Genomic DNA, 14,359 nt, shown 5'->3' with positions numbered 1-14,359 from the left:
AGCAAAATGTAATGTTTTAATGGAAAGATGTGAGAGGAAGGGATGAACTCATCAGCTGTGGAAAACAGATTCAAATTCTGTTTCATTTTTTAGACGGGAAGGTTTTTTTTGTTTTGTTTTTTAAACAATAGAAGGTGAAAAAAAATCACACATGAAGCCTGTAAGTTTTTAATCAAAGATCAAAACTAGCAACAATAGAGGGGAAAAAAAGAACAGGTTTGCATGCAGTTAATGATTGCACAATCACAATAGATAAATAATTTCTGAGTTTTAATCGTGGGAAGTAAAGTAAAAATAGCCGAGGAGGCTGATGAAATGAGGGGAAGACACTAAAATGAGCTTAGAAAACCATTGTTCAGTAAAATACTGCATATTGATTGTTACTTAAGGTCTCCTACAAGCTATTCTGGCAGTAAAACAACTTTATTGGTACATTTCTCTTTTGTAAGATTCTCTTCTTCATGTTTCAGGAAGGTGCCTCTGGCTGCTGAGAGCCTCCTCTCCCCATCTGGTACATCCTCCATACCTTCACATCAAGCCCCTTCTCCCACCTCTTGTCTGCTCAACTCCCTCCCCAACTCCCTCTCGTACACCGCCACGTTTCCTCAGTCTGCATCCACAGCTGGGGTGTTTAACATCCGAGACTCCCCGCAACCCCACACCCAAGTCTTCGCGCAGGGCAAAGCCCGTAACGGCACGCATAAAGCAAGTCGTCCATCCAAAGACGTGGAGGAACCCGTAGCGGGAACTAAGAAGAGAAAAAAAACGTCCTACTCTTCCTCCTCATTTTCCTCTTCTTCCTTGTTTCCCACTGTGGATAATTACAAAAGGAACGACAGGAGCTTTCATTCACAGTTACAAAGCTCGGGAGGGACAGCTGCCTCCCCAGCCAAGAAAAAGGGACTTGGTCATGGGGATAGCGAACTTTGGGGAAGCTCAGAGGGCTGGCTATCTAAAGCTGATGGCCCTCAAAGCCACATATCGCAAAACAGGTGAGTCCCCAGTAAAATGTAAAAAAAAAAAAAAAAAAAAAAGTTTCATTAAGAGGCCACAATTTTGAAAACTTGTAAAAACTGTACTTTGATATTTAACTTTAGAAGTAAATGTTTTATTTCCCAAAAATATTTGATTATACCTACATGTTATGCCATTAAATTCTCTTTTAGAGGATAACAAGTCATGATTGTAGTCAGAGGGAATGCAGACTTAGTTCAACATATTGTATATTCATATAACATGTAATATACTTATTGTGTATGTAGACACAACATACTGTTTTCCTTCTTTTGCTTCTCTCCAGTCGTGAACTTGGCAGCACCAGTATACCCTACTCACCTAACAGGGAACCAACCTCAGCTGCCCACCAACCAATGGCTCCTCCCACAGGACCCTTAGCTTATGGGGGAGGAGCAGAAGGGAGGAAGAGGCGAAGTCCCAGCTCCTACAGAGGAAAGGGCAACAAGCTGAGCAGACTGGGTGGGTTAGATAGCCTCTTTGGGAATGGAAGCGATAGCGGGGGGATACTAGCTTCAGGGCCTGAATCCCCAAGACAGGTAAGCAGTCATCTACTACCTGGAATATATTTTAGTGTGCTGAGTTTTGAATTCTCAAGGAAGTCTGATAGTCAGCTAAGAGCTGGTGTGTAGGAGACCTTCAGCATTTATTACAAGAAGCTCCAGTCATTGACCCATGGTCAACAGCAAAGACATACTTCACCATTCAGTGGTGAATAGATGAGCAGGTGAAGTTTGCGCAGTTGTTATGTGACCACTTAAAATCAGGTGGTCCTTGAAATAGTGAGAGATATAAGTTACAGTGATGACAGCTGAGCAAATTCAGTTCCATCTTGTTTTTGAATGACAGTAGATGCAGTTTTGTGCAAAAGCACAAAAGAAGTGTCAGGCCTAAAAACTCTCTACAACATCTGAGCAGTGTCTGAAAGTCATGTCCTTAAGAAACAGGAAAAACAAAAACCCAGCAAAGGCCTGACACAGGACCTGAGAGATGCATTTGGCTCTTCAGTTGATCCACCTCTTGTTCACTGAAGCCTCATCTGAAATGGTCTCACTGGAAGGGCTGCCTTGTTAGAATTATACAACTTGTTTTTTTGTCTTATATACAGCATTACATATTCAAGTGTTTTGCAAATATTTCAATTCATTGCTGTACCTCTTTCCCATTTTCCTAAAATAAAATAATAAGAATAAAGGTGAAAAAGGTATGAGGGGTGGTTCAATACTCTGTATGCGTGGTCAAAATTTTGTTTATTCTAATTATTTTCAGAAATTGGGAGACCCACCAGTTTAGGTGATGTTCTCCGTAAATCTGAGTGTCACGCCTATGTTTGTCACTCTTTGATGCATTAGACTTGGATTTTGGTTCATTGTCCTGAGGGGATGATCCTAGACTTTTCCTCTACCACTGTCACCGCCTCTACTAAAACATAAACTGTTGCAGATTTTGATTAATGAACAAAAGTTGCAAGCTAATAAGTGATTTTTAAATATATGCTTATTATTAAATGGATATCATCATTAGCTCTCAAGAATGAATGACTGTGTTGTGCAAATAAATTAATAAATTACAAATTAAACTTCCATCTGCTGTGAAACTGCTGCTTTACAGGCAAGAAATTAAAATCACTTGACAAGTGTGCGTTTTTCTCCACAGGCCAAGTTGCATCACTGACAGAAACCTGTTTAATGGACAGAATGTTGGGCAGCTGTTCAGGCCACCACCGTTTGTGACCTTTGACCTCACCGCTCTTCCAGCACCAATCAGACTGCTTCATCATGTCACATCTGTTTTATCCAAAAACAGTTCAGTTCACCTGCTGTGACAGCGGGACTCTGAAGTCTTTGCCCACAGTTGGCTGGCAGTGGCTTCCACCACTTATCCCTCAGTACGGATCATTTTGATGGAAAGCTGCTCCGCGCCGTTGTGGTCTTTACAGAACAGGATTTCAAAAACCTTTTATCCTCCTGATAAGGGAATTTTAAGGCACTGTTAATGACACCACCACTGTTGACTTTTGCAGGGGGATAACCAGAGTTTATTTTCAGAAATCTGAGTGGAAAGATAACTGTGATTTCTTTGGGGGAGTTTGATGTTTAAAGGACCTACTGACACGACTACTGTAGGACTCAGACTTCAGCTATGCCACCTCAGTGGCTCCACCCCTTTTTTTGTGTTTCTCTATTTTTTATTTGTATTTTTTTTCTTTTCCTTTTGCTTTAAAAAGAGATGAGCTGGGTTTTATCCAGCATTTACCTCTTCTTTAACCTCTTTCTTTCTGTACCAAACAACTTTGTCCATTTCTCTATTTACTGTCCCCCTGCCCCCCAATGCTCCCTGCTCATCCCAGCATGCCTGTGTTCAAAGTGCACTTACTGCCCTCAGTTCACCTTCCTTCCTTGTTCGCTGATTCCAGAGCCATCTCCAGCAGTGCCACACAAGAACCTGTTCAGACAAGGGAAGAAGAAGACATCTGTGTTACCAACAACGCTACATCAATGCATTGTATTTCAATATAGGAAGAAGTCAGATTTAACTTAAGAATGTTTTTGTATTTTTTTCCCCTTCGTCCTGGTTTAAACATTGCAAGAAACTCCTGGACTTGCATCCAAAAATGGAATTATTGTTATTAATATTAAGGTGTTGGATGGCGCTTTTTTTGTATAATAATTTATCATTCTTTTGTTTTTGTTTTTGACCTTTGAGGGTTTGAGGTTTTTTTTTCAGCAAAAAAAAAAGATTTCTATGTCATTTTGAAGAAATGTTGAAAGTATTATTATAGTTCATATTATTAAAAATGTGTACATATCTGTTCTTATTTTTGTATTTATTCATAATTGTCCCCTTTTCCCAATTATGAGGTAGGAGAGAGGGTATTTTTTAGCTTTCCTGTCTCTTTGTCTCTGTTTATTAACGATAATGAGCTCGGCCTGGTTTCTCAAAACATTCAATAATTAGATTGTTAGTTAATAATCACACAAACCAATTTGAGCCATGGCTGCTGTCTATGTTTACTGTCATCAATAGGAAACAACACATCCTTTTTCTGTTCTTTTTAAATTTCTAATATTAGTTTTAAATAATTATTGTAGTCTGACAGAAATCTTGATCTCTGAAACTTTAGAACCATATCCCACATGTTGTTTCTCATACTACAAATTATGTGTATACACTTTAGATGCAGTACTGTGCAAGCATTTAAGGCTCTAAAAGGAAAGTGAAGTAGTCTGGTTCTACTGTGTTCTCGTTTAGATCCTCCTTTGTCCTGTCAGGAGATAATAAGCCCAGAGGTCACAATTATTTCATAATTATTTCTTACTATTGCAAGACAAAAGGCTGGTTAGGTTTTGTTTTGTGAAACCAGGCCCTTATTTGTATTTTCATATAAAGGGGCACCATTTTCCCAATTTCCTGTGGGTTCACCCTTTTTCATACTTCTTCCAGTGTTCAAAACTATAGCTATATTTTTAAACTATCTTTATCTTCCAAGGCCGGTCGGCCTCATCTCAGTGCGATTACGCTTGGTTTGTTGTGTTATGTCGAGTCAGAACTGGGTCAAAATGTATCCGCTTGCTTCACAGCTGCCCAGCTCAAGCTAGGTACCGTTTCTTCTCCGGTAGCTCTGTAGTCATTCCTTTTGAGCCCTCGGTGTCTTTTATTAGATGCAGCATCAGGTGTAAAAAAGCAGTGCTGATTTAAAAAGACAACACTTACATTTGAAGGGAAACTATATGCTTTTGTTTTCTATAGCACTGTGTGCCACAGGTTAAAGGTTTCAAGTGTTACAAAGTTTAACTGAGGATGTCAAAAAAGTCGATCAGAAAATGTGAAGAGATTTTTCTTATTTCAAAGGGGATCTCCTGTGCTTGCTTCCATTAATAATTCAAAATAATTCAGATTTTCCTCATACTGACTTTTAGCTCCTCCCTTTGAGCCAGTTTTCATTTGATTGGTGGCCCTTCCCAACTGCATAAGTAGAAAAAAAACTGTCTAAAATGGATTATATCAGTCTAAGGCTCAAACTTTTGGCTTACAAAGATTACTTGTTAATACTAGACTTTGACAGCTAATGGAGAAAGGCATAACGGGTCCCTTTTGAAGTGCAGCAGATGTCGTAATGGGTCAAAAAACAAACGGCATAAACCTTTAAAATGTCAGAGAAGTACCCCCCTCTTTCATTCATTGCTGCTGACGATAGAGCTAACGTAACTGAAAGCATTTAAATTTGCTGTTTAGCAGTGTGACTCTCAGAAATGCACTCGCCTGGTACTTGCCAACTGCTTCAGTGGAAACTAACTCTTTTTGGACTCATTGGTTGTTTTGTTTAAGCACTAATGATGATTGAATTGTACATAATCATTTGTATTTGTGTTACGTTTTTCCAAGTACTCAAAGTGCTTCCCATGACTGTCCATCAGCGCGTGAGATTGTCTACCAGTTTAGATCAGTTTAATAGAACCTGCATGGTAGGCTTTGTTTCGCTGTAGATACACATGGTTTAACTGGGTACTGGCTGTGTACAGTTAAATGGCTAACATCCCTTTTATGACAAGATAAACAAATCTTTTAATTTTTCTTCAGTTTTCTTTGCTGTGCTCACACGTTTAAATCAACAGACGTTTAATAACAGATCAACGCATACATTGCTAAAGCGATGGTCGATACTTCTTTTTTTGGTGTTATTTACTGGTTACAGATCTTGGTATCATTGGATAGATTTCGGTTTTCTCACGCAGTACCTTCTCACATGTATCTACTGATCAAAGATCAAGTGTTTGTTGGGGAAAAGAAGCCAACCTGAGTTACTGGTTGAAGAAATAGAAATGGGAAGTTACGGTCTGTTGCAGCTAAAATGAAGACAAGGCTCATGGTTGCTGATTTCAGAGCAGTTGTATATTGTCTTTGCTGTTAAAGTTTGTTTTGTTTTTTTAAACCCTCCCTGTTTCCTTTCTTTCTTTCTTTTTTCCTGTTTTGCACTTTGTCATTTTGCCCAGATCTTTAATTACTTTCTATTTATATAAATATTTTAGATATTAAAAAAAATCTTTATATTTGTGATAGTGTTTCTGGCAACTCCATTAAAAGAAGATGAAGAGGATATTGTTGGTCAGTTGGCCCCCTAAACCAGCGCACTGTTGTTATTATCCAATCCAAACTGTGGTGAATGTTGAATGTCTGAAAAATGCCTTGTTAAGATTTTGGGGGTTTTATTCAGTCTTACTGCAGTTGTTTTAGAAAATGGATTTTCCACCAATACAACTTAACACATGCCACATGCTGTAAAAAAATGGAAAAAAAAAAAAGGTCCTGTATCCAAGCTTTTATTAAATGATTGAAAGTGGATTTGTGTTGTTTGTAAATCAAATTTGCAGCTTTTGAATTGTAAAGCTTTGTTTTTTACCTTCTGAAAGTATCTCTCCTTATCGTTGATGTCTGACATATTTTTGAATTGCTGGAGGCGAGCAAATGCCTCTTATGTGGTTACCGGCATTTCACAAGGAAGCTTTTTATATTTTGTAAAGTGCAACATTTTGGTACATTTTAATGCTTTTATCTTACCAGGTCAATCTGTAACTGTACAGCATAACTGTTTTCTTTCTGTCTTGCAATGTTTAACTTTTTAAATATGTAGCAGCAGTAATGGTAATTATAGGAATCAGCTTACCACTTTAGTCCATCTGAACAGTTTTACGTACAAAGATCTATCCCACTGAATGGGATGATCTCCCGATCTTGTTCTCTGTGTGTTGTCTTTTCATGAAATTTCATGACAAATTATCAGATAAGTTGCCTTTACTGTTATTTACTGTTCTATGACTTTCCAATTAGCCTAGGCTTTTTGTTTAGGCAAGTATAAGAACCAGCTCCAAAAAAGTTGACTAACTAAAAGAGAATTAATGCAAGTGATTGCCTTACTGTTTTCACAAGTTAAATAATTTATTACATGCTGTGAAGTTGTGAAAAACAAACTAGACCCCCTTTCTGGTTTCACATATCAGGATATCTTTTACATTAACAGATTCTAAAATGGTTTAAATACAACCACAGTTGATATCTTTCACCCTTCACGGTTATTTTACATTAACTGAGAGCTTGAACTTTCAGCCTTTCTGTTGTAGGTTTTCTGCTGTGCTTGGATTCATTGTCATGTAGCATGATGATGTTTCACCCAAGCTTTAGCTATAAGACAAATGACCTCTCATTTCACTTTAGAATAATTTGGTGCACAGAGTTGTTCATGGTTGGCTCAATGACTGCAAAAAATCCCAGTCATGTGGCCCGAATCATCTCCCTTACACCACCATGCTTCACAGTCAGTATGAGGTGTTCGTGCTGTTACGCTTTGTTTTTCTACAAATGTTGTGTTATTCATTATGGCCAAACATCTGCACTTTGATCTTGTCTGTCCGAACGACATTGTTCCAGAAGTCTAGTCTTTCAGAAGTCATACTGCCGTGTTCTTTTTAGAGAGAAGAGGCTTTCTCCTGGCAGCACTTCCAAACAAGCCAAACCTGTACAGCCTTTTTCTAATTGTACTGGCATTAACTTTAACCTTTAACATGGTCTCAGGTGAAGCTCTTGAGTTTTGTGCCCTGACCTTGGGGGGAATTTGTTTGGATGTCTACTCCTGGGAAGGTTGGCAACTGTCTTGAATGTCTTGCATTTGTGAATAATCTTTCTCACTGTAGAATGATGGACCTCAAATATTTGGAAATGTTCTTCCAACTCTTTCCAGACTGATGGGTAGCAACAATTGATTTTCTTTGCATTGTGTTAACATACACCTGAGTGATTCAGGTTCATTTGATTACAGCACCTGGTTGTTTCTTACCTTCTTCACTCCTTCACTGAAAGGAGTGAAGGTGTACTTAGTTCTTCAACCACTATTTCCTAATTTATGAAATATATAGACAGTGTAATATGTCATGTTTTCTACATCCTCTGAAGTTGTATTTACCTAATTTTGAGACCTGATAAGGACCTGATTATTTTTATTATGCCCTGATAGGTCATACTTCTCATATGACTGTATTTACTATTTGACTGTAATTTATCAGCTTAGGAAATCAACTTAAATGTTAGTTATTTTATTAAGTGTCTTGTTTAATTTGCGATACACTGCCACAAAAGCAGTAAATGATGTAACTATACCTTCTCAAGTACTGCGATTAATGAAGTTGCAGCCATTACTTATGAGCATGGCCTTGCATTATGTTAAAAGATGACTCATTCGTGATAAACATCAGAAAGACTGCTTGAAACTCATTTTAGCAATCTTCCGTCTTTACAGAGCAAAGCAGCACTCTGCATACGCCTGAGCGTGGTAGTCAGTAACCCAGGTAGCCCATGGCTAATGGTGTTATAGCTATAGCTTCTAATTTAAAGGTTCCTAAAGCATAACCTATGAAACTAAACTGTCAACACAGAACAACACAGAATGATGCTAGCATAATTAAAAACTAACTTTAACAATTTTCTACAGCAAACCTGAACCATCACCAACACCTCACTCTGCTCACTACAGGCCAAGCACTATTGGATAAGTGCAGACTAACATCAAAGAAATAAGCGGCCTGAAAATGTATGTTTAAATAGAGCTTATTTAACCTATAACATATTTCAAGTTTATCAAAAGCAATCAGTTCCATAAAGTAAGTATAAGATTGGAAAAGAAAACCACACACATGTGTAGCGCTGTGCCTACAACACAAAAAGCCTCACAAAGGTACTACTGTGGTTTCCAACATTTTTTACCCTATCACCTGTTATTACACAAGTCCAGTTGAATTGCCTGACCATCCAACCTCTATCAAAGCTTTCCATTTCTACAAAGGACTGTAACAGCAGCCACATTAACAGTTCTGTGTATTTTAATTAGATCCTCTTGGACTAACAGAAAAGGGCTCTTCAGAACAAACACGATGTCGACTGTCACTCAGAAGCTTCTTCTCCAGACCACCGGGGTTTACTTTCCAGGTCAAGGCCTAACCCTAAGGATTGATGACACAAAACGCTACAGAACAGTCACCTCTGCTGGCAAGCGAATGGAATCCACAGACTAATTTTGTGGACAGCACAACTAAAACATAACAAAAGATCACGCCATGCTTGTTGCGAGGGAAAAGCAAATTCTTTATTTGAACATTTATCAACATCTTGGAGTCTCGTGTTAAATCCCAAAGGGCCTCTCAGTGACTGACCTTTGATCTCAAAAAGCATGATCAGCTGATGTTTTGTTCAGATCAGATAGAAGCCCATGACGGAACACTAAGTCAGATTGTTCTGCTGTGTCATTTCAGTGCCCTTCTCTCCATAGCACTGATTCTGTTATTATTGTTTACAGTCAGAACAGGCAACCGAGACTCCATCTCTGCTCCAGACTGTCATTCAGTATCCTTACTCAGCCAGAGAAAGGACATTACAGGCAGTAATTAGCCATTTTCCCCTCCTCTGAGCAGAGGACACTCCGTTCTTTATGGACAGGAGTCCAAAAATGTTACGATACTTACACACTGACTGCCTTATTCACATTCTAGCAGCAAATATCACATGTTCCTCATTTACGGGCTTTGGCGAGTGGGGTGAATTTAGAGATTCACTTATTATGTCAGTGATAATGTGGTGTCCAGTTAATATTTCTACAGTTTTACTAGTTTTTTAGATCAAAGAAAGAGTGGAAAACATTAAAACAGAGGTTATTTCTTTTTTTTTACACATTAAATGTTACTCACGTGAAATATATCTGGAAGCACTGTGATCAGTTATTGCACATTAAACTATAAATGCTTAGTAATTTAATTTATATCAACTTCTTTGATGCGAGTAATGACCCTTCTTGAGTCCTTGCACATGCTTGTAAAGAACAGCTGATATTTTTTCCCCCAAGACTGAGTCCGATGTGACTGTATAACTACAAAGTTTGATGATTGGAAACTGAACAAACGAACAAATCCCCACAGAAAAGCGGGGGTTTTGAAGTTCCCCGATTTAATTTTAAGAATTTATGTAGCTTTTATGTAAACTTATGGGAAGATGTTAAAATAGCCTACCATAGCGAAGTGAAGAAGAGTATGTCAACAATTGATCCCATGGCTAGATGACCACGATACCTTAATGAGACTGTACAAAAAAGAATGGTGTGTCCAAGGGGGTGAACTAAGTTTAGGCTAACACAATTGATCACATATCAAACAAGGCTGGTGCTTCAGAAATGACCTTTACAAAGACGAGCGTTTTATTAGCTCATAAATTCAGTTTTTATTTCATAAATCGGTGACCATCTTTTTCTTTCTTTGAGAAGTTCTATAGTAGCACTTTAAAACCTATATTACATTCTAAAAATACGATTTTTATAAACACTGGCAAAGCTAATTAGAAATGTAGTCCACTTACCCTGAATGAAGTTCAAGTTCAAATGAAGCAACAAACAAATCAAACAATCAACCAGTGATGTGTCTACACATAATATATAATTTAGAAAAGAACCAGCTTTAAATTGTATTTTAGGGCATTATGTTGCTAGCAATTTGGCATTGATAACAAAACCCATTTTTGTTTGTTTGTTTGTTTGTTTGTCTTGTGCAGCAACAACAAGGTGATAATCAAAGAGCCATTAGCCCAAAACTTGGCATATCTCGGTGTGGTGTGCAGTGCTTACTTAAAAAAAATGTGAGGAAACTGTGTAGAGGATAAGTGTCCTTAGAAAACAGGAAGGAATCCAGCAACCCCTGACAAAGGAAGTGAGCGATGCATTTGGCCCTTCAGTTATTGATGCCCCGTCAGAAATTTTCTTAGTGGAACCGTGGCCAACAAGGAGCTATTCTGAAGGAAGTCAAACAAAGAAAAGGGCTGAGGTATGTCAAATTACGCAAGAAATTTTGGCTTATGGAGTAATGCATCCAAATTTAAAATCCGTGGTTCCAGTTGTCTTTAATAAGTATGCAAGAAGTGAGAAGTACAACAGTGGGTGGCTACAGCCATCTTTAAAACACGATGGAGGCTCTGTCATGGTTTGGGGCTGCATTTCAGCCATTGTTGTTGGAGATCTTGTTAAAACTGATAGAATCATGAATGAAGAAAAGTACCATCAGACTTTTATCCATCGTGCAATACTATCTGGAAAGCACCTGATTGGCAACAGCTTTATTTTTCAGCATGACATGATCCTGCCAATGCAGTAAAAGCATACCTGCATAGAAAAACACAAAATAAAGCACTATCAGTCATGAGTTGGCCTCCCCGGGGCGCGTACCTCAACAGTTTTGATGCAGTGTGGGATCGTGTGAACAGAGAACATACTGAAAGGAAGCCAACATCAAAAGAGAAGCTTTGTCCTTCAAGAAGTCTCGAGAACTATTCCTGAAGACTACTTGAAGAAATTACAGGAAAGCTTTTCTAACAGTGTGTTGAAGAATAGAGATGGCTGTATGAAATGCTGACTTTTGAGTTCTTTAGAATTTTGCAATCTTTGTTTTTTCTTATATACTGTATTTCTAAGCATTTTTGCACATCGCAAAAAAAAAAAAAAAAGAAGCCGCACATATGTCATGTTTTCTCAACAAAGTATAAAGAACTGAGGGGTGGCTCAAGACTTTTGCACATTATTGTATATTGAGTCAAACAGGAATGCTGCAAACTTCATTTGGTCTTTCTCATGGTAATTTTTTTTTGTTGCTTTGAAAAAAAGTAAATAAAAGGAAAAAAAACTGACTTGGCAGGGAGAGGTGGGAAAACTTAAATTACACATAAAAGTGAAAGAAATCTCATAGCACTGCAATGTTATGGTCGGTTGATGTCCTGATACGTATCCCACGCATCTTAGGTGTGTCATTATCAAAGTGTCCCCACAGAAATAAGCTGCTGCATTATTTTTTTTAACGCTCACCATTCTTGCCTGTCCATTCAACACATTTCCTAACATCAATCTTATTTTAAAAGGAAAGATTTAAACAAGAATCAAGAAATGAAAATAGACAAAGTACAATGCACTAGGGATTAAATTGTGATAGAGCACCATAAGGATGAAACCTGCTGTGTTAAGCCAGAATTATACATTACTGAGGCATTGGCAAGTACAGATGGTTCTCCTTCCGTCTATTCTCTCTGGACAAATCACTTCATCTAGTTAGATTTATATGAGCATGACATCCAGTAGGCATTTATACCTGCTGCTTTCCTCAGTGCTTTCTCCATTAATGAACCAAAATGACACACGGCGAAATACATTCCCGGCAACATTGACACCTTGTGGTCAGTTAGCTCAAACACGACCCTGAATCTCATCATCAGCCACATAATAGATCAAAAGCACTCAGGCAGAAATGTGATTCAAAACAAATGATGTTAGCCTCAAAAGAAGAAACCTGCCCTCATTTAGTCTCCTTAAACTCAGATGCTACTGCTGGTATGAGCAATTACTGCACAGGTGGTCTTCTGAATTCATAATTGCAGCAGCATGTGCACGACTTGAAGGCGCGTGAGATCCTGACACTTCTTAGGAGGCAGAACGGTCACATTAGGAAAGCAATGTACGCGTTACAAAACGCTTCATTTTCATTCCTTTGCAAGAGATGAACATAAATCTGATTATGAGGAATGTTTGGAGACTATTAACAGTTACAATATTTGCTCACATTGAATGCCCCGTTAGAGAAAAACAAAAAGATCTTACCAGTGTCATCTGTTTGTCTTGGAGTCCCTCTGGAAACGAGTCCCACCCTAATCTCACCAGTCCCCCCCCCCCCCCCCCCCTCCAAAAAAAAGGCCCACTGCTATAATTATAAACAAGCCATTTAAATTACCAACATAAACGAATTATTTGTTGTGCACAAAAAGTGTCCAAACATGTCACTAGGTGGTGTGATGAATGCAGCCTGCATGTAATTGAGAAGATAAAAGCTCTCAGCTCTATTCGACCACGGCCATGAATGCCGAGGAGTCCCCCCTCCCGCCTTTGCAAACAGCATTCTTATGATAATGGAATAATGCTGGTGCTTTAGTTAATTGTGTATAGGCGATAGTGGTGGGCACCTTTTGTTGTGGGCTCTCACGAGCTTAAAGGAAAGAGCTGGCGGGGATTATAACTCTTATGGAACTTCTTTAATTCCGCCCCCCTCTCCTTAAAACCATACTTTATTCCCACTTTGCATTCAATGTGTTGAGTGTTTTTCTTTATTTGATGTGGTCTAAGAGTTTGTTGGGTCGATTCAAGATAAGATTTCACATATGTGATGCTTATGATTTTTGCCAGTTAAATAACAGAACCCTTTATAACAGGTGTAACATAACAGTTTGTTCACAGTGCGCCCAAATCAAAGTTCTGCCCTGTTCAGGGAAAATTAGCACATTTACTTTGTTTAAGTGAGACACCTTTCTTAAGCATATCAATAGCAACACAACATGCTGACTCAAGTTCCAACTGTGAGGGGGTAAAGCTCCATTTTCACGGAAATCCCTGTATTTGTATTTAAATGGTGCATTTCAAGGCATTTAGCTTTAGTTATCAGGAAGGCTGGTTTTACCAGATCCTGACAGACTGTAACAGCCTCAACAACAGCTGATGGCACACTATGATAACACTGCATCACATCATACTATAAGAATGTAACTAAGATATCATAGTAGGCAAGGTATAAAGAGTAGTATAAGATTTGGAAAGGCCAGAAAAAAACTTTCTATTTATTGCAAACAATCATTTTTTCGCTATATAAACCTGCACTTTAAAAAGAACTCCTATTACTACCACAAAATAACCAGTATTATTAGAATACTGCTACTAGTTGGGTAACATTTTACTAATTATTTGAGCAGCAGAGCATGACTTCCCATCTTCCACATTACTTATGTATCACATAGAGCTTTTATATTCTACATTTCTTTAGCTAAATACACTGACCTGCACTGATCATACCCTCTCTTACTTACATTACTTTTATCCGCCGTCACAGTCAAATTTCTATGTTTTCTTTAGTTAGTACAGCTAATCAACAAAAACATATACATATATGCCCATTTCATGTGCACTGTAAAAATGGCTGCAATTACTACTACACAATAACTAGTTCTATTGGGCAAGGGGAACATTTTAAAATTTGCCCTTATCTAATTATTCAAGCAGCAGGTGCATAGCCCGTGTTCAACATGAGTAATGCATCACATGACGCTTGCATATGCTATAATTTTTGATATATATATATATATATGTGTGTGTGTGTGTGTGTGTGTGTGTGTGTGTGTGTGTGTGGCTAGATAGATATGTGCCACTATCATATTCAGACATATTATGCATACAGTTATTGTTTTAGCCAGCTGGCAGCAATTAGCTTAACTACTTTACCTTTTTCTA

The 14,359-nt window shown here is 38.2% G+C and overlaps 1 protein-coding gene across 2 annotated transcripts in view; it reads left to right on the top strand.

The window, feature by feature from the left end:
* atxn7l1 (ataxin 7-like 1) overlaps window positions 1–6,357 on the top strand; it is a 31,771-nt gene extending 25,414 nt beyond the window's left edge. For both annotated transcript variants that reach the window (XM_085251636.1, XM_085251635.1), the window contains 3 exons: window positions 471–992; window positions 1,301–1,553; window positions 2,671–6,357. In XM_085251636.1, the coding sequence (XP_085107762.1) occupies window positions 471–992; window positions 1,301–1,553; window positions 2,671–2,688 (793 nt within the window). In that variant the 3' untranslated portion in view covers window positions 2,689–6,357. The remainder of the gene's footprint in view (window positions 1–470; window positions 993–1,300; window positions 1,554–2,670) is intronic.
* The last annotated feature ends 8,002 nt before the right edge of the window (window positions 6,358–14,359 follow it).

The sequence above is a fragment of the Mchenga conophoros genome, linkage group LG17 (genome assembly GCF_057382185.1).
Source record: "Mchenga conophoros isolate Kocher_MC1m ecotype Shallow Benthic linkage group LG17, M_conophoros_male_GT1.1, whole genome shotgun sequence".
Classification (NCBI taxonomy): Eukaryota; Metazoa; Chordata; class Actinopteri; order Cichliformes; family Cichlidae; genus Mchenga; species Mchenga conophoros.
This window is presented reverse-complemented; position numbering and strand designations above follow the sequence as displayed.